This window comes from Crocodylus siamensis, chromosome 4 (assembly GCF_052110815.1).
Source record: "Crocodylus siamensis isolate JL-2025a chromosome 4, ASM5211081v1, whole genome shotgun sequence".
NCBI classification, from domain to species: domain Eukaryota; kingdom Metazoa; phylum Chordata; order Crocodylia; family Crocodylidae; genus Crocodylus; species Crocodylus siamensis.
The window spans coordinates 11902267-11928997 of NC_143398.1; the positions used below are offsets into that span (position 1 = coordinate 11902267).

Below are 26731 nucleotides of genomic sequence, written 5' to 3' on the forward strand. Positions count from 1 at the left end.
TTAAAACACAGTGCACACAGCACTGGTCCTCATCACATTCATACGGATTGCACACAGGCACACCACTCTGAATAACCATCTGTCTAGTTTTTTTAGTAAGGTCAGCCATTTCTATTGCCAAACACCTCAGAAGTAACTACAGAAATCCCTTATATTGCCACCAATGCCAATACTGTATTTTAAGGCAATATACTAACTGAAAACTAGAAGGAGACCCATCCCCATATGACCACTCTGCTTTCTAAAGACCACAAAGTCAACAGGCCAGTTTAAGAACAGCTGGAAATTTTTTAGAGGGTCACAATCTTATGTAAGAAAAGAGAAAGTAAGGGACCTGAACAACATAATTTTGCTACAGAGTTATTCATTCAAGATTCCCACATTTAAGGTCCAGTTAGAATTCAACACACACACCAAAAATATATCTGATGAGTTATTCAATATTCTACCCAAGAATTAAGCAGACTTTCAGAAGACTTTTAAACAGTAGTCAGAGGACTGTATTCAAGAATAGTCTCATAGGGCAAACCCAACTGCATTATTTAAACAAAGTATTCTTTCATAGCAGTGTAGTGATCTATTGCATACAAGATTTAACTACTGCATGGACAAAAAGCATCAGGCAGTCTACAGCATACTGCTATCTTTTCTAGAACCATCATTTACGGCAACATTTATTTTAAATTTATTTTATATAATAAACAGCCTTTAGTTGGTTAGCCAGCCTGAAATTCACTTCAGAAAGCAAGGTGAACATCGGCATGCCAATAGCCAGGAAAAAAACCAAACCAATGCTGTCTGGCCATTCTCCTGTATAATTTTGAGGTAAGGATCTTAAATTATAATTTTTCCAGAGATTACAACTCTATAACTAGCTGCTAGATAAGGTATCACCTAAACATAGGTACTTTGTATACAAGAGTATCTATGAATACTCTCTAAACAACAGTAAAGAGAAATCTGGTCTTTTAAATTTAACAAACTCAGAACCAGTCACAAAATCCTGGGATTACTTGCACTTCACCACATAGGACATCAGTCCCCGCTACCTTCCGCCTAGACTACAAGTCGGAGAGGTTATTTCTGATCGGCAAAACATGCAGAGAACTGTGGAATGCCACAAAGTTTTTGTTTCAACACAATTCAACAATTGTAGGTGAATTAGAAAGTATTAGCAATAAGAAAGATAGCCATTTAAAGAAGTGGTTGCCTAGTATCATGTATTCATTTCTAATGGTCCACTGATGGGAAACAGCAGGTGAGTATTTTGAATGCAACTGAGCTGTACGCTGCTTGAAGTCACAGACAAAATGAGAAGAACACTATGATTCTTGCAAGAAGTCTCATTATTCGCTTATCTAAAATACCTCACTTAACATTAGTTTTTGGAGAAGCGCTTTCTCTCTCTCTCATCCAAGTTTCCCATCCCTCTATGCACAAGAGAAGCCATTTTCTTATAAATTATCTAATCCATTCATGTTCCCATAACATTATTAATATTACTGTGGCATGGAAGAGGGCCAGGACCTTGATGTACTAGGCACTACACAACCACAGAGCAAAGAGTTGTGGCCTTGTCCCAAGTTTTACATCTACAGCCACTGGGTTTGCCTGTATTTTAGTTATGAGCTTAATTTCTATGTCCTTTGTCTTTGGCAAGTATTTGAATGTGAGACATTCAATTTATTACAGGATGATCAGGATCTCAGAAAAATTAAAATCTCTTCAATTCATGGTGGCTATCTGAGACGTTGTTTGATTCATGCAGCTGTTTTGCACTGTTCTTTTATTAATTGTGGCAGTGGTTCAAATCAGTACTGAGCTAACCACTATCTAAAGAAATGCAGAGATAGAGCTTGCCCTGCAAACAGGTGAATCTAGGATTAGGTTGAACAAACCAGCAAGAAAGAGGGCAAGGTTACTGTGGCAGGCACCAAAGGGAGGCACCCGCTGATCTGCGGGGGAGCATGACCCTTCCCTCCATAGTGGCAGTGCCCTGCGGGCCTGGCCAGGCAAGCTGCCAGCGGGCTGGGTGCTGCCCCAGCTCAGGGAGGCCTGATTGAACTCTTCGTTAAGCCTGGGCTTCCAGCACCTTGCAAGCCAGCCCCGCAACCAGCATACCCAGCCACACTCCTACAACCCCGCAGGACAAGCCAGCCCCCTTCCAGGCAGCCCCAGGTGTCCTGGCACCCACAGGAGCCTGCTGAAGGCAGAAGTGGTGAGCAGCCCAATCCTTTCTTTCTGCAGAGCCTAGCCATCTCTCCACCAGCACACCTAGCCACTTCCCTGCTGTCTCCCCACGCTGCCCATGGGACAAGCCTCCCCTGGACGTAGCTCCGGTAAGGCAGGGTCAACTTATATACAGGATCTATGAAAATCCTAACTTTTAGGATCAGAAATATGGACTTGACTTATATACACACACCATATAATACAGTAACTGAGGGAGAAGTAACTAAGCACCTGGAACCAGAAATTGCTGAAAGTGATCAATCAACTTTTGACAGCTGTGGCCTCATCTGCCGGCGCAAAGACAATACTGTCTTCATTTCAGTTTATTCAGTTCAATAACTAGTTCAAAGTCAAAAAACTAACTGGGAGGTGAAAAAGCAGAAAAGTTTGTATCCCTTGGCCAATCTATGAATAGAAATTAAGTGAAAAAGGGGCTGAGATCCACTAGTTATGAAATCTTAAAGGATCTGGTGATGAGCTAACTATCAATTCGATTTACAAGAAAAAGGGAAGAATTATCAATAAATATGTTCTGCATTAAATCTCACTTATTTTAACAAACTAACTCTCACGTATCAAGCATATTTTACTCTATTATACTAATAAGTATTCAGTGCAACCTCTGTGTTTGGGGAAGCCAAATAATAGCTCCCTAGATAGGGTAACAGTCCCAGTGACTCTTACACAATTAAGATGTATTTGGTGTCACAGGACAAAAAGCACCTGATGTAACCAGAATATGAATCCCAAAAGTAGTACAAGGGTCCTACCAGCAAATGCAGGCTTCTGTTTCCCTGGGACTTGTTGTCCTCCAATTCCTCTTCAAGTATTTGGCTGTGGGCTAGGAAGAAACTGCAAAAGTATCTTGGGTATTGCTGACACCATTGTAATAGGAGCCAAAATGCCCATAAAGTTAGACAGAAGCTGCCACTTGGTAATGGGAACTCTTCATCCTTGCACAGCTCAAGTAGAAAGGATTGAAGACTCTCAGTGTATAAGCCAGACAGAAACTTCCCTTCCTCCCAGAAAAAAAGCAAGAGTCAACAAAACATCTTCAGTGCAAAGACAGACCTTTAGAAGGGAAACAAAAAGCTTCCAAAAATGTCTCCAGTAAATAAAACAACTAGCGAAAAGTCAAGCCACAGTGATGAAGGAAGCCTCCATCTTGTTCCACTTCCTCAGTTAAGCAGGAAATATAACTGTCCTGCGGAGCACAAAGCCAAATTAGCTTTTTGGATAGGACCAGACCGCTTTTTTTGTACTGACAGAACTCAAAGGCATTTCCTTATCCGCAAAGGTAACACCAAGCCATGGGAAAGCGAGTTGTTTCTTCAAATAATTGTTGGGATGGAGGGAGATAGAAACACGTGCAGTCAGTTACCTCATCTTCTGGGACAGACTTCATAACATAGCATTACATGTTCTACGACTCTTCACGTCAGGGGTATAAATCACTAAACAGGGTCATCTCCGCAGACCGGTCCCCATTAGCAATTCATTGCTGTGATGCATGATCATCACTCCAGGCAGCCCGCGCCATTCGCGGGGGATACGTTCTCGTATGCCCCGTGAATGGCAAAATCCGTAAATAAGGCACTGCGTTCATGAGCGCCGTCTGCGTTCATGAGCTCAGTGCCTCTGGTGGCTGTGGGGGGCACGGCTGCTCTGGCAGGAGCCCAGTGGCAGCAAGCATGGAGCTCCAGAGTAGCTTTTTTAAGTGTATTTAAGCGGGGTTGGCATTCGCGAATATTTGAAACCCCAAATGCTGAACCCGCAAATAGTGTGGGTTTCCTGTACCTACAAACTGCAGCTTGCCTTGCTAGCTGACTATCAGTACGCTGAAAGTAGGAAGAATACTTAGCACTTTGTGCTCAACGCTTGCAAAAAAAGACACTGAAATTAAAAATATCCATCAATTTTGGCAAAGGGCTACATAACTCGGTTACAAAAAAGACATCTACTGCTGACCTCAGAATATTTAAAATGCAGATGCTATTAAAAAAAGCAACCTATCATGCTTAATATGCCAAAAAAAAGATTATAGAATTAAAAAAAGTGACAGGAAAATGCAAGTTTCTACATATCAGCTAATGAGAGAAAGACACCCCTCTTTCAGATGCTGTATAAGAAGATACAGTACCTAAATCCAATCTCTGTCTAATTTTCCTAATGACAGCTCAGGCAAAGCTATTTCTGCAAGTCCAGAAAGTTTTTGCATCTTATTAGCTCTGACTTTGCAATACCAACTCCGCATTTTAGCCCAGCGGCCTGCTTCCAGCATGCTGTTACCCACCACTCCCTAACTGCTGTGCAGAGATGCCAGACAGCTGACCCAGCATTCACAAGCAGTTTCTGAAGAGTGGCAATTAGCAACTAAAATACCAGAGAGTTAAGTAGCTAGAAAGGCAAAAACAGCCAAGAAAAAGAGCAAAAGAGTGCAGAATATTAGCTTCAAAAAGGAAGAGTGCTTAAATTAATTTAAACGAGTTACTAGAAACAGATTTAATCTGACTGTTTATGCTGTCTTTCCCTCCCCGTCTCAATTCTTCTTATACTTTCACTTTTGAGCTCCAAGAACCCAACTGCAACATCACATAATAGCAAATATTCTATATTTGATTATTCTTCCGTTGTATTAATTCAGAAAGAAGCAGTTTATGGGTCTCTTCCAGCAAAACATGCAGTATTAATATTCCCGATGCAATGTACTAAATGTTGTCAGCGACAGCTTTCAGAGACAATAGAGCAGGGGTGTGCAGAATCCAACCCGCCAACTGACTGGATCCAGCCCACAAGCAGGCGCCTACCATTTAATTGGAATTGGCCCACAGCTGCCCCCACAGCGTCGTGCATGGGGCAGAGCCCTGCTCAGGGCAGCCTGTGCCATGCTCCTGCCAGCCCTGGCCAGCAGGAACAGCTCCCTAGCGGGGCTGCTCCCCAGTGTGGCTGCATCCACCTGGGTGCTGGTCAGCTCTCCCTACCCTGCTTCCAGCAGCTTCTCCTCCAGCACCACCCTGGGTTGGGGGGGCCAGGAGCCCTGAAGCTGAGTGGCTCCTGCCCCAGCACACAGGGCTCCAGCGACCACCTTCCACCCACTCTGCCCACCTGGTGCAATGAGCAGCCACCTGCAGGTGACCAAGTGGGTGGAAATGCACACTGGGGCAGGAGCTGCCCAGCTACAGCTTCCTTCCAGCCTGGAGCAGGGGCAGGAGAAGGAGGAGGAGTAGCAGGGGGAGCCAAGCTGTACCTGAGTGGCTGCAGCAGCACCAGGAACAGCCGCGCCAGGAAGATACGCATGCTCACCAGGGCTGGAGGGCATGGGCTGCCCTGGGCAGAAGCAGTTGGGGCTCAGCCCTATGCAGAGTCCCACAGGGACTCTGCAGGCCAGATGGTGTGGGAGCGGGGCCAAACTCTGCTGCATGTGCCCCCCCCCCCCAACACTACCACTGGTGGGCTCCCGGGGTATGGCACACTGGCAGCTCCCCACACACATGCACAGACACCCCCCTACACGCACGCACGCACCACCCCCACACACAATATACAAGAGTAAGACTTCATTTTGAGCTATCATGCAATCACTGCTACATGTATACACACACTACTCAAAAAACACAAACCAAGACAAAAATATGTTTTGAAATAAAATTAAAATATGTTATAGTAGATGTTTGATTTTTAATATACGATTTGTTTTTTATCTATAATTTGTTAAAATTATATCTTCTAAAAAATTTTATATGTGCAGCCCTTGACAAGTCACCAAAACTTGTTAAGTGGCTCTCCAGCCAAAATAATTGCCCACCCCTGCAATTGAGGTTAGCAGTTTACTAATCTTAAATGACACTTCTACATTTTGTTTTATGTGTTATGATGGGGTTTTTCTCAATTCAATCCCTAAAATATTCCACTATTTTATTACAAAGTATCTGAAGTGTTTCAGTTCAAACTTCTGGGAATCTGCATTTTTCACAGCTCCTTAAAATTCAGATTTTATAACCAAACCTTTGATATTAGACTGTTGTTTCCAATTTCAATAATGAAGAGTTGGGCATTAAAGCTTCTTTTTCATCTCCATAACCTTTAGAAATACTATAATTTGAGACTGCACATTATCCTGTGAAGTCAGAAGGGCAACTCTTGGGAAGAAAAAAAAAAAATTAATAAATCACCTCTCACGCAACCTAGATTTCATTAGAATTTAAACACTGTGCAGTCTCGATGCAAGAGTTTAAAAATGTTAATACATTACACATAAGAAGAAAATAACAATCTTCCTTTGCAGCTTATTATTATCCTTTATAATAAGGACATTTTGACACACTTCATTTTTCTAAGGATGCAATTTATTTTGTGGATGAGAGGCATTTAGTCTCCTTCGTTTTTAACATTATATTTCAACTCACTGGCAGCAGCTGTAATAAAGTATTTGAAAAAGCTGTTTAATCAATCAGCCTTAGTTATCTGCAAAACTCACTATGCAGAATACACAAAGGGCACCCACACACTTCAAATGATGCCTTAGAGCAGGGGTAGGCAACACTTTTTGGCCAGAGTGCCAAAAACAACACAATGTCTACTTTGGAAGGTGCCAGAGTGCCGGCATGCCAGAAAAACAAAACAAGGGCAGGATGCACTGCATATTAGTACAGTTAATAATCATAAATATTCCCTTTGTATGGTAAATACCAGATTTTCTAAAAATTGTAAACCTGGTGATCATAAATAAAACTTCTCATGCTACCTTTGATCTTGTGCGTTTGTTTTGTGTGGGTTCCTCCTTCAATAGCCCCCCAGCCCTGCTTGTCCCCTTGCTTCCCACCCAAAGCCCCTTCCCCCCAGCTGCCAGGGCTGTGGGCCCAGGGGCCCAGGTCCACAGCTCCCTGCCCCCAACAGAAGGCAGTGGCTGCTGCAGCAAGAGCAGGAGCCAGCTCCCGCACCCACTGCCGCTGCCTGCTGCACGTTTGGGTAGGTGGTGGGGCCAGCTCCAGGCAGCAGTGTTAACTCCCGGGGGGCAGGGAGGGCTTGTGCCCCCCCAGGTCTGTGTGAGGCTGGCAGTGGTGTGCCGAGCAAAATGGCCTCGTGCGCCATGCTCAGCACAAGTGCCAGGGGTTACTGACCCCTGCCTTAGAGAAAAGTTTACACCACCTTAACCTGACCATGCACATTCACTCCAAATGTAATCTGGTTTACAATACTTGGGGAGAGAAGGGAAAAGGAGGAGGGAAGAAGACAGGGTAGGACAAGTCCTTTGCAATACTTAGGAAATTTTATGAACACAAAAAACCCAGAATTTTCAGTCATCTGCGCAAGATTTTGGATTTCTGCCCTCTCCCCCCAGTTATCTCTGCCCATTTTGCTTGGTTTATGTAGATGTGAATTTTACTGCTCCTAAAAAGGTGACAGTCGAGTTAATTTTTTTGGCCACAGGAAAAAAAAACCAACATTATTAAAACAAGCTTTCCACACAGTAATAACAAAATGGTACATCTTATCTGGAGAATAATTCACTTGCCGTGCTCATACAAACTAAGGCCTCTCTACTAAGAGTCAATGAGACTGTCAACTGTAATGAGGAAATGAAGCCGCCAGCTAACCAAATGATAGCAAACTTTGTTTGCTACCAAGCTGTCTGATCAGAGAAATGCACAGCTTCACATCTCCCTATCTGTCCCGTCTTGTCTGTCTGTATATGTAAGACAGAGACTGCAATAGCCCTTGCTTTCCAGATAGAAGATAAGTTTTCTCTACATGTCTACTAGGCAAAGAAAAGCAAACATCTGTTCTTGAAGCATACAAACACCAAGTCATGCTTCCAAGCTTAAGGTTGTAGAGTGCAGGACACAGAACTAAGTACAGAAATGCAGTCAGGGCAAAAAACATTTTGTCCAATTCATTATGAGACCAGAGTTTATTTAGGGGAAATAATACTTGGCAGTGGATGCCATGGGTTTAAAAACTTGAAGCAGTCAGCAGGTTGTTGCAAGAATGATAGTATTTAGTACAACAGAGCCTACTAACATTTAGTTTAATTGTTTCTAAATTCCAAATTTAATGTAGCAGCCCAAGGAACAGATTAGAATCACTGTATTGACCTTCTTTTTCTTCAGTGGAGAAATCACAGAGAGGGGAGGAAAAAAAAAGCACACACACACACTAAGAGTAGAAAGCCTGTAATCACAGGGGAAAAAAATGTAATGAGAGCCTGTGAATCATCCTGCAGCTAAATGTTACCAAGACGAGAAAACTTTAAAAGCTTGAACAGGCTCCTTCTTGTGGGATTTTTGGAAGGTTAGGTATAGCTAGGATTTCTGTGATAAATATTGCAAGATAAATTGCTTAAGTACAAAATAAATTCACAAGAGTCTACTTTCAACCTGCTATACCTCATTATCATGTCCTAAATGCATTATGTAGTCGAATCACTATACAAACAATTTACTAAAAATATTAATTGAAATCTAGATTTACTGTAAAAATCAGTAAGATATTAATAAAAGCACTGGCGATCCATGTAGCAATATAAAAGCTCCAATATGTCACCTACACATTTTAACTTGTTTATAGCGTAGCTAACATGCTATACAATCCAAGAGTAACAACAACTGCCATGCAAGTTGAACTGTACTTTCCATAAATATTCTTCACTTATTAAGATACAATCCTGAAAGCATTTACATATAGGTTAATGTTTAAGACTGGAAGTGTCCCGCTAAGTTCAAACTACTCATGTGCTTACAATTAAGCTTCTGAGCGAACATTAGCAGTACCAGGGCATTACATATTAACCTTTTATATTCAGTCAGGCCATTCAGATTATAAAAATAAAATATAAAAATACCTCACAGCACACTATAAAAGTATATTTTACCAAAAGGAAGGGAAAGAGCTATTTAAACTCCAAGTCCATGCTTTTATAGCCATGAATAAGTGGCTATAAAAACCTGCCATAAATAAATTAAAAGATGAAGATCAGATGGGTGAAAATTTTCAACCATCAGATAGGTGAGGTTCTGCAGCCTTCCAAAAGGAGTAGTGGGGGCAAAAACCCAAAACAAGGCAGAGCTTCAGAAATCTATTAATGAAATTAAACGTTGTGGTTACCTGTGATGGAAAAAGAAGAGACTGACAACCTAGACTGCTGCATCATACATCATACTTGAAACTGGAACTTCACTTCTAAGCATGACAGTTAGGTCTGCAAGAACTGCATACACCGTTTAAAGGGTTTCAAATTGCAGGTTTAAGGCTCCAGCCCTTTTAATTGATGTTTATCTGTGGACATAATTCTCAGAAGAGGTATGTAAAGGAATGCTTCCACACTGAGATGAGAAATATTTCTGAATGTTCAGGGTATTTAGAACAAGGGATTAGAATATTACAGGCTTATTTAAGAAGAAAAAAACCTTAATGTTAATACTTCCATCAGATAGTATAGTTCATAGCCACACGTACAGAATCTTAATTAAAGGAGAAGGCACCCAACTCCCTGGTATAGACACAGTTCTCCCAGTAAGAGGAGTTTTTCTGCCATCAGGCCACCAGCCTCAAATGACAGAGGATCTGTATCCACACAAAGGTGCGACTGAAGCTTTGGAGCATAGCATTGTAATTGAAGTCTGTTTTCCAAAGCTGCTAAGGACTCCCACTGACTTCAGCTGAAGCTCCAAGTCCTCAATACTTCTGAGATACCAGGTCTCATATCAGCACCCAAGGTCTGTGGTCACATTGGACAATACTAACCATTTAATTGAACTGTCCAGTTTACTGAACTGGCTTTTCATTTTTCCCCCCCAACATCAGACCAGAGTTCCCAATTAAAGCTCAAGCAACATTCCTAATGAATTCAGTGAGATTTTGCCAAAGCAATAACAGCACTAACAGGATCATAGGAAAGTTGGGTTGGAAGGGATCTGACATGGTCATCTAGTTTAGCCACCTGCTCAAGGTGACCAAACCATCCCAACCAAGCATCTGACTAATCTACTCTTGAAATATTCCAGGGATGAAGATCCCACAACTTCTCTTCTAGGTAACCTGTTCCTATGCCTGACCAGCCTCAAAGCCAGAAATTCCCTCCTGATCTCCAACGTAAATTATTTCTCCTACTCTGCATAGTCCATCTTCCTTCAGGCATTTGACGACTTATCAAATTCATGAGCAATAAATAACCCTAGCCCTTTCAGCTTGTCCTCATAAGTCATGCTTCCTAGGCCCCTAACCATTTTTGTTGCTCTCCAGGATTCTTTCCAATCTGTCCACATATTTCTTGCAGTGAGGGGCCCAAAACTGGACACAGTGCTCTAGATCAGGTCTCAGCAGTGCTGAATAAAGTGGAAGAATCACTTCCCTTCTGTTGATACAATCCACTATGCTTTCTTTGCAACAAGAGCACACTGTTGACTCGCATTCAGTTTACAGTCCACTGTAAGCTCCAGGTTCTTTTCTGAAGTGTTACAACCTAGCCATTCATTCCCCAGTCTGTATTTCTACATGCAATTATTCCATCCCAAGTGCAGCACTTTGCACCTCTCCTGGTTGAATTTCATCTGGTCGATTGTGGACCATTTTTCAATTCTATCCAGGTCATTCTGGCTTATAGCTCTGCCCTCCAAAGTGTCTGCAACTCTGCGCAACTCAGTGTCAGCTACAAAGTTGTTAAACGTGCATTGATCACATCGAAATTGTTAATGAAGATGTTGAACAGTACCAGACCCAGGACACAAGCCAGGGGAACCCCACTTGATACTTCCTCCCAACTAGACACTAGGGCTGTGTGAAGCTTCAGTCACTGATTTGATTCAGCAGAGATTTGGCCCAATTAGATGACCGAATCTCCGAATCCAAAATGAATCAGAGGATCCTTTAATCTCTCTGAAACAAATCGGAACCCTACAAATTGATTTGGAGAGATTTGATGATTGGCATAGACACAGCTTTAAATGTTTTTTCTACATACCTCAAGGTACCAGGCAGCTTGTGAATGTTGAGATTGTGGGGCGGATGGTGTGTCCCATGGGAGCGTGGGGGGGGGGTCCCCAGTGCACTCAGCAATGGACCCAGAAGTGGACCAGAAGCACTTCTGATCCACTTCCGGGTCCACTGGGGAGTGCACAGGACCCCCCCTCCCCAGCTTGGTGACTGGTGCCTCCTGGATGGATGGGGCACTTAGTGTCCCCCTGCAGCCGATCGCCAAGCCAGGGAGGGGGCACAGGGGATGACCCCTATGCACTCAGTGGCAGACCCAGAAGTGGACTGGAAGTACTTCCTGTCCACTTCCAAATCCACCGCCGAGCAGATGGGGGGGCTCTCCTGCACTCCTGTGGGATGCTCCATCCACCCCACCATCTCAGCATTCACAAGCCGCACCTAGTACCTCAAGGTATGTAGAAAAACAACATTTAAAGCTGTGTCTATGGCCAAATCACTGATTCTCCAAATCAGCATCGAATCTTCAGATTCGGCCGAATCAAAGTCAGGACAGTGATCTGAATCAACAAATCGAATCGCTGTCCCCCGACTTGGGCCAAACCTGAATCCAAATCATACCCCTACCAGACACCGAGCCATTGATGACTAGTCATTGAGCACAATGATCCAGCCAGTGTCAGTACTTCCATCTAGTCTCTATTTCCTTAGCCCTCTGACTGATCCACAAAGCTAATCACCTTATTGCAGTAGGAAATCAGATTGATCAAGCTTGCCTTGCTCCTGGTGAATCTATGCTGACTGTCACTGACCATCTTGTTCTCCTTTAGGTGCTTTACTATAGATTCTTCGAAGATTTTCTCCATGACCTTTCTAGGTATTAAGGTCAGACTCACTGGTCTATAATTCCCCAGATGCTCCTTATTCCCTTTCTTAAATATGGAAACTATTATTTGCCCTTTTCCAATCATTTGGGATCTCATCCAACCTCCAGGAGTTCTCAAAACCTGAAGCATTTCTATAAGAAGCAAGGCCAAAAAATATCTGTATACATCTCTGTTGATATAGTAACTATGCTCCAGAAGGAAGGAAGATGTGTCTGATGCAACAAATATCGATTCTGTTCATTGGGCACCGAAAGCATGCTTGATGTTGTATAAAACAAAGGAAGATGAACCCAGCAGAGATCAACAAACCAGGATATATAGGTTTATGAAATGCCTGGATTACCCAGAAAAAACTACCATGTACGTAATGCTATAAATATTTTAAACGAAAGCAACTCACCAGATGTAAACAGCTATGTGAAAGAGAACACTGCTAATTTTACACAAACCCTCTCAGCCTACTAACAGATTCAGCCAGAATAGCTGCTACATGACAAAGTTTCACAAATTGAATAAACTAAGCCTGATTGATAACGGTTAGCTGACTGACATCCTTTTTTTGCAAGTTAATCAACATTTCCACCCATGTTGTCAGTTCTTGCTTATCAGTAAAAGACATTTCTCCTTTATGAATAAATGTGAAGTTAAACAATGGCTCTTCCTTTAGCCATTTTATGACCATGAACCAAGTTACAAGTGAATGGGGCTTTTGCCGTTGACTTCAACAGAAGCAGGACCAGTGTTGTTAAAGATATCTTAATGTTACGTGCATAGTTTTAACTCTTCCTGCACAGCGGTAACAGCAAGCTTGGAAAGAGTAATAATAAAGTGCTAACAGATTAATAGAGTAATAACAAAACTAATGACAGGACTCTCACCTATCATATATATATTAAACACAGATTAAGCTCTGGAACTAGAGCTGACACTTTCCTTTGACTTCTTTCTGCATCTCTGTTTGCGAGATCAAACCGTTACCATCATCATCCTCAGATTATCCAGTCCAGCCCTCTTGCACACGTGCCAAAATTCTTTTGCAGTCACTCCTCTGCAATGGAGTCTGATTAATGTACTTTCTTGTTCCCTTAAAATTAAATATTCATTTATATAATGAGTTTTTCCAATGTTTTAATTTAGCCAACACCACATTTTCTACAGTTCTTAGCAACAGTTTTCTACTTTTGATTCAAACAGAAAATATGTTCAACTAGTTTCAGAAACTTCTTTCATCCAAAAAGATACCAAATTACCATCTTACAAATTAGCATATACCTTTCGGCTGTTCCATAGTCAATGTACAAAAACAAACCTCATGTATTTGATAAATAGATTTTCCTTCCATTTAAAAATAATTGAGCAATTTTTTATACTAGGAAGAACTTCTCCACAGTTAGCATGTCCAGACTGTGGAATAAACTCCCTCCAGAGGTGGCGCAATCATCTACCCTGGAAATCTTCAAGAGGAGGCTGGACGGTCATCTCACTGGGGTCACCTGGCTCAATGATTGGCCGCAGGAGCACCCTGGGTGCCCCCCCCAGACCCAGGAGGTACCAGCCGCCAAACCAGGGGGGTTCCCCCACTCACTCCCCGGTGGATCTGGAAGTGGACCAGGACTGCTTCTGGTCCATTTCTGGGTCTGCTGCCAAGCACACTGGGGACCCCCCCATGCTCCTCTAGGACACTCCATCCATCCCACAATTTCAGCATTTGCAAGCCGCCTGCTACTTTAAGGTATGTAGAAAAAAAACATTTAATGCTGTGTCTATGCCGAAATCATCGAATCTCTCTGAATCGATTTGGAGGGTTCCAATTTGATTTGGAGAGATTAAAGGGTTTCCTGATTCAATTCAGATTCGGCCACCGAATCGGGCTGAATCTCCGCCGAATTGAATCACTGACCGAAGCACGCATGGCCCTAATACCCGAGTACTAAAAATTATGAAGATATGGTATAATGAAGGAATATACTCACTCATGACTGGAAGCGTCTTTGCACGTAGTCCAAATTAATTATTGAAGCAAGGTATCTTGTTGGAGAATATTTCTCAGAGGTATACATGTCCTGACCATCAACGATATTCATTGAAGAGGGGTGGGAGGAAAAAAATAAATAAATAAATGGAGAGAAAGAGAGAGAGAGAGGGGGATCGAATTTAAAATTGTAAAAGCAATACTAACAGTTAATGCTTCAGATTTTCATCTTCTTTGTAAAAGTACCTCACAGAAATAAATCAAACAATTTTATCATTTTGTGATATGAAATAACATTTTTAAAGTTTAATCTTCCAAGTTTTCACTCTCGTAAGTAGTGATTCTAGCAGGTCTTCAGGGATTAGCTCATAAAACATAATGGCTTTCTTATGGGTAATAAATGTTCACAAAACATGAAAGATACAAGATTGATCCATTTTTTCTAGTTACTGTAACAATTATTATAATACGTCACATTCCTGCCCACTAAATTCAATTAAGTAGGAAGATTTAATAAGAGGAATTCTGTATAATGATACAACCACACACAAAATCTAGCAAATATAGTTTTAACTCCAGTTTCTAATATTTTTCCCGGAAACTAAATCCTAAAAAAAGTGACAACTCCATCTAGTGAGTGTAAAATATCAGACTTGTCAAATATATAAATCCAAATCTGAACAAGACATCTGAACAACATATCCAGGCAGGACAGATGTTGATCCTTTAACAATACGTGCCTGGTTTTCCCCAGAGCTAAACATGCAGCACTAAACTAATCTACAACAGAGAAGGCACAGCAAGTACACCGTAGAATGTTTATTGAATAATCTCCATCCTGCTGTTATAAAACAATTTCATACAAATGTATAAAAGTGGATAAATAGGTAGGGATGACTGAATTTCATAGTTAAATTAAAACTAAGAAAGGGAGAGAGAAAAACCCAAAAAATCCAATGCTAAGCTCTCAGGAGAGTTTTCTTTCAATACCTGCTTAGAGATACTCTTTCTGTAAACTAAACAATATTCTCTAATATGAGTCATTTCTTTTTTCCAGAACCAAATATACCTTGCACAGCTTGACCACCTGTGCTAGTCAAGCTAAATAATTCCTTCTGCTGACTCAGATTTTGAGACTCAACTCTCTTGATCTCATAAGCCTTAAAGATAATACAAACATACAGAGCCAATTATCCAACTTCTTTAAAAAGTGTGACTGAGCATAACATTTATGGATTCACAGAAAATGTCAACAACAACAAAAACAGTGGAAAGATTGCATTTAGATGGTGGCGATCAGCTCCAACTGCTGTATCAATTGCTAAAACAAGCATTAGGATTGAACACTGTGGCACTGCAGTACTGTAAGAGTGCAGCACTCTCACAGAGCACAGAAAGGAAAATACAGCAGAAGAAAAATGCAAAGAGGCGGCTTGCAAGAGTGTAGATATGCTGCCATACTACAGAAACACTTACGTTACCATATTTCAGCAGTGACAGCAGTGATGGCAATCCCTGACGATCAAGGATGATCACCATTCAAGGTGCACCCATATATCGGTCACATGTCAGATCAGCAACGATAACAGGAAAATTAACATTATTGGCCATCAGCTTTTTTTGACCGATAATGTCACCAACAAATGCCATGTGCATGCATGCAGCTGCAGCATGCAAGCAACCAGGAATGCAGCCTGGCAGCTTGGAGAGCAGCATTTGACCAGTAAGTCTGCAGGGTGAAAGGGGTGGGGGGGGGGGGGAGGGCAGATGGAAGCCCCCACAGTGAGGGAAGGAGTAGGGCGGGGCAGGGGCTACTCAGGGCTCCTCAGCCAGGGTGGTGATATGACCCCAAGATCAGGACAGATCCACAGGTGGCTCATCCCAGAGGTGTGGAGGGTGGAGAGGGGGGCAGCTCCCCAGCACTGTGCACATTACCAAGGGAGGCATGGGGGGCATATGTCCCGCCCCCTCCCCCCCCGATTTTTGCATGGAGGAAGAACAGCCTGCCTGCTGCGGGCTCGGGGTCAAGGGCTGTGCTCGCCTCTTCCTGGAGGGGGTGCTGAGCCACAGCTGCACTTGGGGTGGTCAGGAGCAGGGCAGGCAGCAGCGGTGCTGGGAGGGGGGACTATAGGGAATTTTGAGGTGGCTGTAGTCCACCCTGTAGCCCACCTCCCTCCCAGCAGCCCCAGCCCAGCCCTCTCCCCACTGGAAAGAGGCCAGAACAACCAACCCCTGGCCCCGAGCCCACCCTCACCCTGCACACAAGTCCGGGGACACACATGCCCCCCATGAGGGTGCACACAGCAGCACAGAGAAACCCCCTCTTCTCAGTTTGAACACATGGGGTCAATCCGGAGACCCACAGGCCAGATCATACAAGTCAATGTATTGTGTCTGACGTCCATGTTACAATTCATTTTAAAGAACTGTATTGCATATATACTTTTCAGATTTATGCTGGGAGAGAAGCACTTTGGGGAGTCAGATTTAAGGGCATTGCATGGTTACCAAATGTGCTTTTATTTTCACATCAAAAGAACTGCATGTTTATTACTGTGTAGTAAGATTCTGGGGTTTTCTAAACCAACTATATTGCCAGCAGGTAACACCCTTAATTTAAAAAGAAAAGTTTCAGCGATGAGAGATTATTCTCTTAGAAACACTAACATTAAGAAGTGCTATGTAATAATCTTCTTGTAAGAGAGGCAGGAAGGCACTGGTACTTGCTTGTTGTGAAGGCTGGCTCCTTAAAAAAAAACACCCCCTCTTTTTGTAAAATATTGAACCAAGGTCCTTTTATGCATCCCTTATGACTAGGCTGATACAAGGTAAATATCTTATACCACTTCCTCTTTTCCAGAAGTGTTAATCCTAGTATCCTAGTCAGTATATCTCCATTAATAAAGTTACCATACTTTGTTGAAATGCAAATTACTTAAGGGCTCTGCAACACTGACATTTGCCTCTATATTACAAGAAACTAGCTCTTATCTTTAAAAAGAGCATTGGGGTATCTCAACTGTGAGAAATTGTTTAGATCAACAAAATCAATTTTTACTTAAAAAAATAAAAATAATTCAAATCATCTAACCACACCCAGCACTATCCAACCTTACATTAAATGTTCCCCTTGCAAACTGTAATTTCCTCTCACAGCGTCATAATTATTAAATTCAATTACAGGATATTACATTCTTGTTCTAAGCAGTTTGTGTCTATGCAAAGATAAAACATAAAGCACAAAGAGAGACTATTACACCTTTAATTATTAGAAATTCAGCTGTTACAAATCTGAGCATACTCCTATTTTTGTACAATTTTAACTTAACTTGGAAAAAGTTTCAACTAAAAATGTCTCTTTCCAAACTCCAGGAAGCAGAGAAGATTGTATGGAATAGTCACAGTTTGAGAGTGAATATATAAAATCTTGATAAATTTATCAAGCCAGAGCCCATTACAGGCAAAGTACCATAGTTCACTAGTGTAATCTACCTTCCCCATTAATCCAAAATGTATTTCCTTTCAAAGATGACAAATGCACAACTTTCCCAAGAATCTCTCTAAAACTTTATATTTCATTTTTTGCTTCCTCTTAGTCATATATTCGTCGTTTCCAAGTCATGTAATGAGAGGGCAAAGAGAATACTGGCTTACGGACAATTTCAATAACTAAAAATTATCGTACAAACTCAGTTTGAATCTGCAGTAAGAAGTTATAATCAGTAAAAATAAATGAAGTTCTATAGTTAAAAATACGAAGCAAAATCACCTAAGAGCAGCATCACTAAAGAGAAACTTGTTAAATCTTATTTGTGCACCTAGTGCTTTGCTGTTCTAGTAGATCACAAATGCCCAAAACTGATAAAAACACAAATTCCTTGATAAAGGAGTCCTACTAAAAACCTAGGCACAGTCACTGACACACGAGGAAGCACAAATCAACGATGACACACCCTCTTCTTTGTTCACTGCAGAAATATTTACACTACAACAAAGTGTTCAGCAAAGTGCTTTCAGAGCTGGGCAATGCTGACTTAATATACGGCAGCCCAAACAAGCTCAACTCGTGGGTCATGACCCAAAAGTGGATTGCAAGAATATATGAAAGGGTCACAAACAAACTTTAAAAATTTCTTTTCTTTAAAGGAGAAAAGCATGGGAAATGGTGGGTTTCCCCTTGCAGTCTGGCAGAGTTTCAGGCTGCTTGGGCCCCCCCGCACTACACACTGCAGGGCTGGGGCCTGGGGGAAGAGGGCAGTGGGTCAGGAGCGAGGGGCACCGGGTTGGGACTTGCCATCAATGTTTTCAAATGGGTCCTGGTACCAAAAAAAAAAAAGTCTGAGAACCACTGGTTTAGAGGCCAGAAATACACAAGTTTGCTCAGATGCTTACCAATCATACAAAAGTGATTTTAGCTAGCTTTATACACAGCTGATCCCCAATGAAAGGGGCTTTTCATGATGAATGAGGACCCTATTTTCCCTCCAACAATATCCCCTCTAAGAGCAAAAGCCCAGCCAGTCTAATAGTGGAGTTTCTAGGAAGGTGCCTGTTCCAAACCAAAACGAAACAAGTAGAGTTATTCTTTACAGTTCAAGAGAAAGGTGTCAGGACAGCATTTTACAGTGGTTGCAGTCCAGATCCCTGCAGACAGGTGTCCACATGACCAAAACCACCCTAAGGTTCAACACTCGGCTCCTTTGTCAGCAGGCTCAGCAAAGCCCGGTAACTGAGAGCACCAGAAAATCTGCCAGCTGGGTGGAAAGCTTGTTTAGCCACACCACCCAGATCTCCGCCAGAAGCGCTCCACTCCCCAGGGCTGCCAGGCAGGCACCTGCTCCCACAGGAGAGGAGCCCAGTCCTGGGCAGCTCCACCATTATGGGTGCCAGCATTCATGCGAGTGCCTCGTGTCGGCAGACCCTGCTTAGCCAAAACCCCCAGCCCTCGAGCAACAACACCAAAAAGCCACCAAAAAATGCTTTGTTGCCCTGGTACGAGCCCCTGTGGCTTAGACAGAGAGAGCACCAGAGAGACCCCAGGTCACCCAAAATGCACCATCACCCTGGTGCAAACCCCCAAGCTCCCAGCAGTGAGGGCATCACAGAGATTTGGATCACCCAAAATGCCCCATTGCTCTGGACACCGCTCCCAGATTAGCCAAACCCCTGAACAGCATCACAGCAGTGTGCATGAGGGGGCTTTTGGGCTTCAACCTCCCCCCTGCAGCCCCCCACCTCTCCCTGCCTCCTCCACCCCTGGAAAGGACAGGTCCTGCCCATAGCAGGAATAATACAGTCCTTTCACCTTCTGTAGCACAGGGGCCTACCCGCCCCCATGCAAACAGAGTGCTCTGGCTCCGCACCCCCGTGGGAGGAGGAATGGAGGGGTCTGCCTCGTCTCAGCTCGATCCAGTCCAACCCCCGCCCCCCCCCAACAACTGCCATGAATGGAGGGGTCTGACTCACCCCCCCCGCCCACAGCATCAGCAATGGCGGCATCCAACTCCTCTGTGACCCCCCATGAATAGCAGCACAAAGATGGGCCCTGGTCCCATCCCAGTCCCGTCCCTACCTTGCCTTGGCCTCGCTCCTCCCGGCCTCCTCCCCACATCACTGCCCTGGGACTGGCAACCTCCCACCAACCAGGAAGTAGCCGGTGCAGCACCTACTCCATGCCGCTATGGAAACACACCTCCCCTCCTTCTGCCCCGCCAGACACACCACACCACGCCACAAGACACTCCCACCATCGCCATCTTGGCTCACAACAAGGCTAGGAGCACCAAACGCTGCACCTCAGAGCACTGCTGCCACCATCTTGGCCTCACAGCAAGGTTGAGGGGGGCCCAGCTCGTGGAGGAGGTACCCTCTGCCAGGCTGCCTGATCCTCACCCTGCCCAGGCCCCAGCTTCACCTGAGGGGTGAGTTACCTCAGCACTGCCCTCAGCCTGGGCAGAGGACACCTCACCCTCATCCACAGTCCCCCTCTTGCAGGACATGGGGGGGTTGGGGGGGGAGCATTTTTTTTTTTACCCAGTTAAAAATACCACCCTCCCCATGCAGAGGTCAACAAAAAGGACAAGGCACAGAGGACAGAATAGCATTTATGTTGGACTGTATCTCCATGCCAGTGCTTCAGGGGCTCAGCTGGATGGCTGCCCTGGTGAAAAAAAGTGCACTGGCAGTCAAAAGTTGGCAGGAATAAAAGATGTCTCAGGTTGGCAACAGTGCTTGTGCCCCACCCAGCAAGGGCCCGTATTCACCCATAGTGTTATAGTGAAACAAGCATTCCTTACGATTCCCTTTAATTTAATACATCAGCAGCATAACATTTCAGATATTGTTAACTATTTCACAATATGCCCCCAGCCCCAGGAGGGGCCTCTACTCGCACACACACCCTGATGCCCCTGATTACGTCATGCTCATCCCTCAGCTTTACCCACGCCAGCTCTGTTCCCCCACCCGCAGAGAAGTCTACCGGGGATGCAGCTGTATTACAGGTAGCCTGGGGGACAGCAGCAGCATGTGGCTGAGACAACGCTGCCTGTAGGGCACTGGACTCCAGCTGACACACGAGGCAGTACTGCTGAGCTCTTTGGAGCTTCAATCAAGCTGTGGCTGCTTTGTGTTTTACTGACAGATGAAATATTTTTATGGACTAACAGCCATTTTTAGCCTGTTTTTTTTACTAGCAGTCATTAAATTTACTGGTGGTTTGGTAACCCTACTCTGGAGGGTAGGGCTAGCAGGCAGAATAACATAGGTAGACCGGACAATTGGTCTGCAATCAACTGCATAAAATTCAGCGAGGACAAGTACAAAGTTGTGCCATTGGGATGGAATAATTACATGCACATACACAGACTGGAGAAAGACTGGCCAGGCTGCAGTTCTGCAAAGAAGGACCTGGAGGTTATAGTGGACTGGAAGTTAAATATGAGCCAACTGTGTGCTCTTGTTGTAAAAAAGCCCAACAGCATAGTGATTTGTATGGACAGGCATGTCACTTGCAAATTAAGGAAAGTGAATCTTCCATTCTATTCAGCACTGCTGATACCTCACCTAGAGTACTATGTCCAGTTTTGGGCCCCATGCTTCAAGAAAGAGGTGGACAGAATGATAAGAGTCTAGCAGAAAGCAACAAAAATGATTAGAGGCCTAGGAAGCATAACTTATGAGGAAAGGCTGAAAGAGCTAGGGTTATTTAGTCTGGAGAAGAGGAGATTGAGGGGTGGATTTGATTACAGTCTTCGAATACCTGAAGGGCAATTACAGAGGATGGAAATGGGCTTTTCCCTGTGTCTCTAGGGGACAGGATAAGGAACAACAGCCTCCAGCTACAGCAGAGGAAATTTAAATTGGAGATTAGAAGGAACGTTTTGACTCAGAGGGTGGTCAAATGTTGGAACCGGTTATCTAGGGAACTTGTGGAATTTCCGACCCTTGAAATTCTCAAGAGCAGGTTAGACGGGCCCTTGGCTGGGATGGTTTAGTTAGGGACAATCCTGCCTTGAGCAGGGAACTGAACTAGATGAGCTCATGAGGTCCCTCCTAGCCCCTATTATTACATCCTGACTGACAGATATTATTCCCCTTTTAGAAACAGGGACAATGAGGCACACGAAGAGTAAGCACTGGAATGGGTTACTTAGAGAGGTAGTGAAATCTCTATCCTTGGAGGCTTTAAGGCCTGGCTCAACAAAGCCCTGGCTGAAATAATCTAGTTTGGGATGGTCCTGCTTTGAGCAGGGAGTTGGACTAGATATGACCTCCTGAGGTCCCTTCCAACCCTCATTTTCTTTGAGTCTATGATTTTTGAGGTGATGCCTACCTAAGTAGCAGACAGACATACCCAGGAGAACAACCACCCTCATCCCACACCTCAACTACTAAAAAATACCATCTCCTTCACTTGGGGACTGCTGAAATTTAGTGTTCAAACTTTTTACTCTTTTCTGCATAGTCACTAACAACATTGTGAACGAGCTTTACACAGTATCATCAACTTAAATTTTCATGTAGATGAAAACTGTATTCTCTGTTGAAATGTTATATCTAGTAATGTAAGTCTTCAGAACCAGGACAGCCACGGGTCCCAGCCTACAGCTGCATACACAAGAACATAACATACCATATGTGCAGCAAAAAGTATGGTAGTGTGGCATCTAGACTAACTGGATCAGAGATACAAGCTTTCATAGGCAATAGGCTACTTCATCAATACTATGAATGGACAAATGGAAAGAAGGGGTTTTATATAGAGGGGAAAGGGACAGAGGGTTGGGACACTGCTGAGACAAGTAAAAAGTAGGTGGATTGGATCAGGTGTGGTGAACACAGTGTGGCAAAGTGGGGCTCCCCACCTAGCCACAGTGCTAGGTTCCCCACCTGCCTTTGTGCACACCTCCTAACTGCCCTTGGGCACACCTCCCACACCTTGTTCTTATCAATTATGATGTTAATTAAGTGGGAGGCTGCCCATTTTATGCCCCGATGTCAGGGGGCGCTATCTGTGGCTCTGAACCTCCCCTACACCACAGCCCATGCCTTGCAGATAGCATCTAGCTGTTAGTCACATCAGCCCCACACTGAACTCCAGAATCCTCCTATCAGGACCCCTCTTTGATCCCTCCACTCAGGTGGCCTACTCTGCCATCATTCAGGCTGCTGAGCTCCCTGTAGCTATCTCCCCTCTCGGGCATGGTCCCCCCAAGACCTTTGGCCACACAGGCCCTGGCCTCACCTCCAAAATCAGGCAGGACCCCAGGCGCTCTGCTTGGGCATCCCTCGCAATGGGCCCCTGGCCCTTTTGACCTTCCTGGTCCTGGCCCCAGCATTGACCAGTCAAGGGGGTACTCTACCTTCAGAGTCTCTCACTAGCCCCACACTCTCTCTCTCAGGTCCACCTTCCTGGATGTGGGAGCTGGGGTACCTCACATTATGAGTAGTGCTGCAGGGTCTCACAGTGGACTCTCATACCCCACCTGGAGCAGCAGGTCATGGTGCTACTTAAGATCTTACTTTTGACCCACACTTGGCTTCCCAGCAGTGGAGGACTTACCGGGGTTAGGACTCGCCCCTCTCTCTGGGGCTGATCCCCCTTTACTCAGCCTCTGGCCCAAACTTCAGCCTCCAAAGACCTACCTGGGCCTACTCCCCTCACTCGGGGCTCCACACCACCCCCCTCCACTCAGGGCTACTCATCTCTGCTCTTTTCCCTCAGGGCTCCACACCACTCCCTCAGCTGGGGCTACTTGTCTCTACCCCCTTCACTCAGGGCTCCACACCACCCTCTTCACCTGGGGCCATGGGGCTTTCCTCCCCAGTGGGCTCAGGTGGTCACCGCTATGCCTGGTCCCCATTCTTCTCCTCAGGGCTTGCACCCCCACAGGGCTTAGGTGTCCGTAGCCGTGCCTGGCCCCAACTGCCTCCAGTGTCATGCAACCCACCCAAAGGTGAGGGCTAGGGTTAAGGCATCCCTACCCACCTTTCACCAGGGTGATCACTGGCCTGGCATTTCCTGGGGGCTCCTGCACCACTGAGAGCCCCACCAGGCCACCCACTCCTAGCAGGGTACAGTTTTAGGTCATGCCCAGGACCCGGAGCCTCCACCATCCCCTACAGCTCCTGCCCTTACCTCCAGGATGATACCCAAAGCCTCACAGCCAGGCAATGTTACTGCCTTCCCAGCCAGCAGGGAACTGAGCTCTTTATAAAGGCAGCCAGAGATCTAAAATGGCTGCCTTAATCAAGCACCTGCTGGCTGCTTAGCTTTAGTCTTAAAGTGGCAGGCACCAACAGTGCCCAGCCACACACAGCAGTCAGGGGTAATGTTCCTTATGGCTTGTAATCTGTCCTGATGTATGCAAAGATGTAGCATCCATGGTAGCTAACATGGTGTTTGCTAGAAGTCTGTCAGTGGATACTAGCTTTTTAAGGAATCTGTGGTGTCCTTCAAATAGATGGTATCTCTCTGTAATCCTCTTAGCTGTGTGCAAATAATGTATGTATTTGCTCACACTCTATACTTTATTGCAAATAATTCTGAACACAAGTAATTAGAAGGAAGAATTCTCCATAACAATGTGATAGCTAATATGAATATTTGAGAATGTTTTATAAGCTGCTCAGAAAGCCAGTTATGTCATTACCAGAAAACCTACCTTAGGTAAAAAAATAAATAAATAAATTGTGGTTAAGAGGGAAGTTAAAGCAGCAATTCAATCATGTATGACAAATAAAAAGCAATTAATGCAAATTAGAAAATAACAAAAGTAGAACAAGGATGGGGGGTTACCAGTGAGAAATAAGCAACCTCTATATTAGAAACAAGAATGTTTCTAAACGTATCAAGGATAAAATAATGAAATGGGCATGTTACTTGCTGAAGGTGGTTAAATTGTCAAGAATGACACAAGAAAACCTAATATTTAATAAATATTTTTGTTCTGTATCTTGAAAAAACTCTGGCTAATGTACTATAATGCTTATGAAATTACCATATTTATTCACATACCACACTTGCCATTTTCCTGACAATTAGCAACTGAAAATGGAGGTACCCATCTTAAACAAGGGCATTAGTTCAGAATAGTTTGATTAAATAAGAAAATACTTTTTTTCCCTTCATTCTGCCATCCCAAGATAAGATTCATGTCTTATTTTGGGGTATGCTCCAACAGTAACGAAAGAGAATGCTAAATGTAATCTTGTGACAGGGGTATTGCTATGTGAGCCTTTCTCTTGGTGGCTGCACCCACCTGTTATGGGCCAACCACCTGCTTACTTGCCTGCCATGCCTTGATCTTGATTGATTGTAATTAGCAGGAGGCTGCCCACTTGACACGCCCCGGTGCCAGGGGGTGCTGTCTGCCGCTCCTTTTCCTCCCCTACACCGCAGCCCAAGCCTCGCAGATGGTACTAATGTGGTATTCAATCTGGGCCCTGCTGGGACTTGGCCCTGTCCTTGCTTTCTCTCAGGGGCTTCTCGCTGCCCCCCTTGCTCTGGGGCTTCTCGCTGCCCCCCTTGCTCTGGGGCTGGGGTTAATGCACCCTTTCTGGCACCAGGGTCCCCACGCTACTGTGGAGCCCCTATGAGGCCTCCTCCAACCCCTAATAGCCTCACACGGTCCTCCGGTCAAACAGCAAACACAAAAACACAAAGCCCCCGGGCTACAACATAAAAAGCTAAACCATCCGGCCAAAGCAAACATTCAAGCTCTACCAGGAAATACTCCAACCCATAGCAGCAATCAGGGGATGCTTATGCAGTCGGGCTTTTCCCCCCTGTCTGCACTGGCCAAGCTCCCCCTCCCTTGGCCACCAGAGGGGAACTGCCCTCCTGGCCTCACGCCTGGGCTTAAGAAGGGCCAAGCCCTGCCCCTTCCTGTCAGCTGGCTCCACCAGTTGCCCTAGCAACCAGCACCTGTGACTCTGGCTGCCCTGGTGACTTGCAGCTGAGCCTCCCCCTTCTTGCCACTAGGGGCCTCTCCTTAGCCATTTCTGCTCTCAGGCACAGGCCACCTGAGTGCTCTGTGACAAATCTACTCAAATATTTTTAAAGTAGCAGGTCCAGATAATTTGGACATATTTGTGGAGCTCTTTCAATCACCAATACTAATTTTTGCTAGACCTTGGATTATTAGTATAGTTCCAGAGGACAAGAAATACAAGTAAGGTTGTGCCAATATTCAAAAGTATATAAGATGACCTAAACAATTGTAAGTTAGCCTGATGTTAATCACAGGAGAAATAATGGCGCTGTTGATATGGCACTCAGAGAATTAAAGATTGATAATGCAATGAATGTATTAACATTACGTCATGGCAAATAGATCTTGTCAAACAATCTAGATATTTAATAGATTACAAAAATAGTCAGTAAAGGTAACCTTTTTTCTTACTGGTGTTAAGAATTACGTGCATTTTACAGTTGTTCAAGTTCTTGTACGCTAAGCTTCAATGGCCCCCCTCCGCTTCCTTCGCCCCACCCTGATATTGCATAAAAAATAATTGAGAGATCTCACATGGTCATGTTTCTCAGAGCTGGAACTAGAAGTCAGGTGTTTAACATAGCAACCACCAGCTCAGCTGCACAACTGCTTAGAAAGAATTTGGCTGATCTATATGCTTGGATGTGAGATGGTAGCCTTGATTACCCTGTTTGATGCGAAGTAAATAATTACAAAAGATAATGCAACAGAGATTCAGACTGGCATTCCTGTGCATCTTATAACATCATCTCAAATTAAGGAAGAAAAACAGTGGAAAATGGCAATGATTTGCTGGATTGCAAATATTTCAAAAATTAATTGTGATTAAGTGGCCTGTCAGCACCCCAAAAGTCCCATGGGGCTTACGGTAGCCCATCCTGACTACTTCCAATTTAAAGTCTTAATTGTCTTGTTTAAAATTTTAGAAGCTGTTTGAATATAAAAACAGATTTAGGTTTCTTTGAGCTGGGGATTTGTTCCTTCCCTGAATGGCTAATTATTTAAGATAAATGTCTTCCAAAGGGAGCTTTCTCCTCGTTGTAAACTGTCTCTTTCTACTTCCTACACTTCAAACTATATATCATAATTTTCTGCTTTCCACGTGATCTTTGGTTTTTTGATCTAATGTTATAAGCAGCAAATGTGTCAAAATGGGAGTTTTCGGAGAGGATACAGTATCATACTTCTGTTATCAATATTCTTATAAATTCACAGAT

At 44.1% G+C, this 26731-nt stretch overlaps 1 protein-coding gene across 1 annotated transcript in view; it reads right to left on the minus strand.

The window, feature by feature from the left end:
* USP6NL (USP6 N-terminal like) overlaps positions 1–14108 on the minus strand; it is a 205225-nt gene extending 191117 nt beyond the window's left edge. The window contains exon 1 of the mRNA XM_090041766.1: positions 14021–14108. Within this exon, the coding sequence (XP_089897892.1) occupies positions 14021–14024 (4 nt within the window). The 5' untranslated portion in view covers positions 14025–14108. The remainder of the gene's footprint in view (positions 1–14020) is intronic.
* Positions 14109–26731: the final 12623 nt, after the last annotated feature.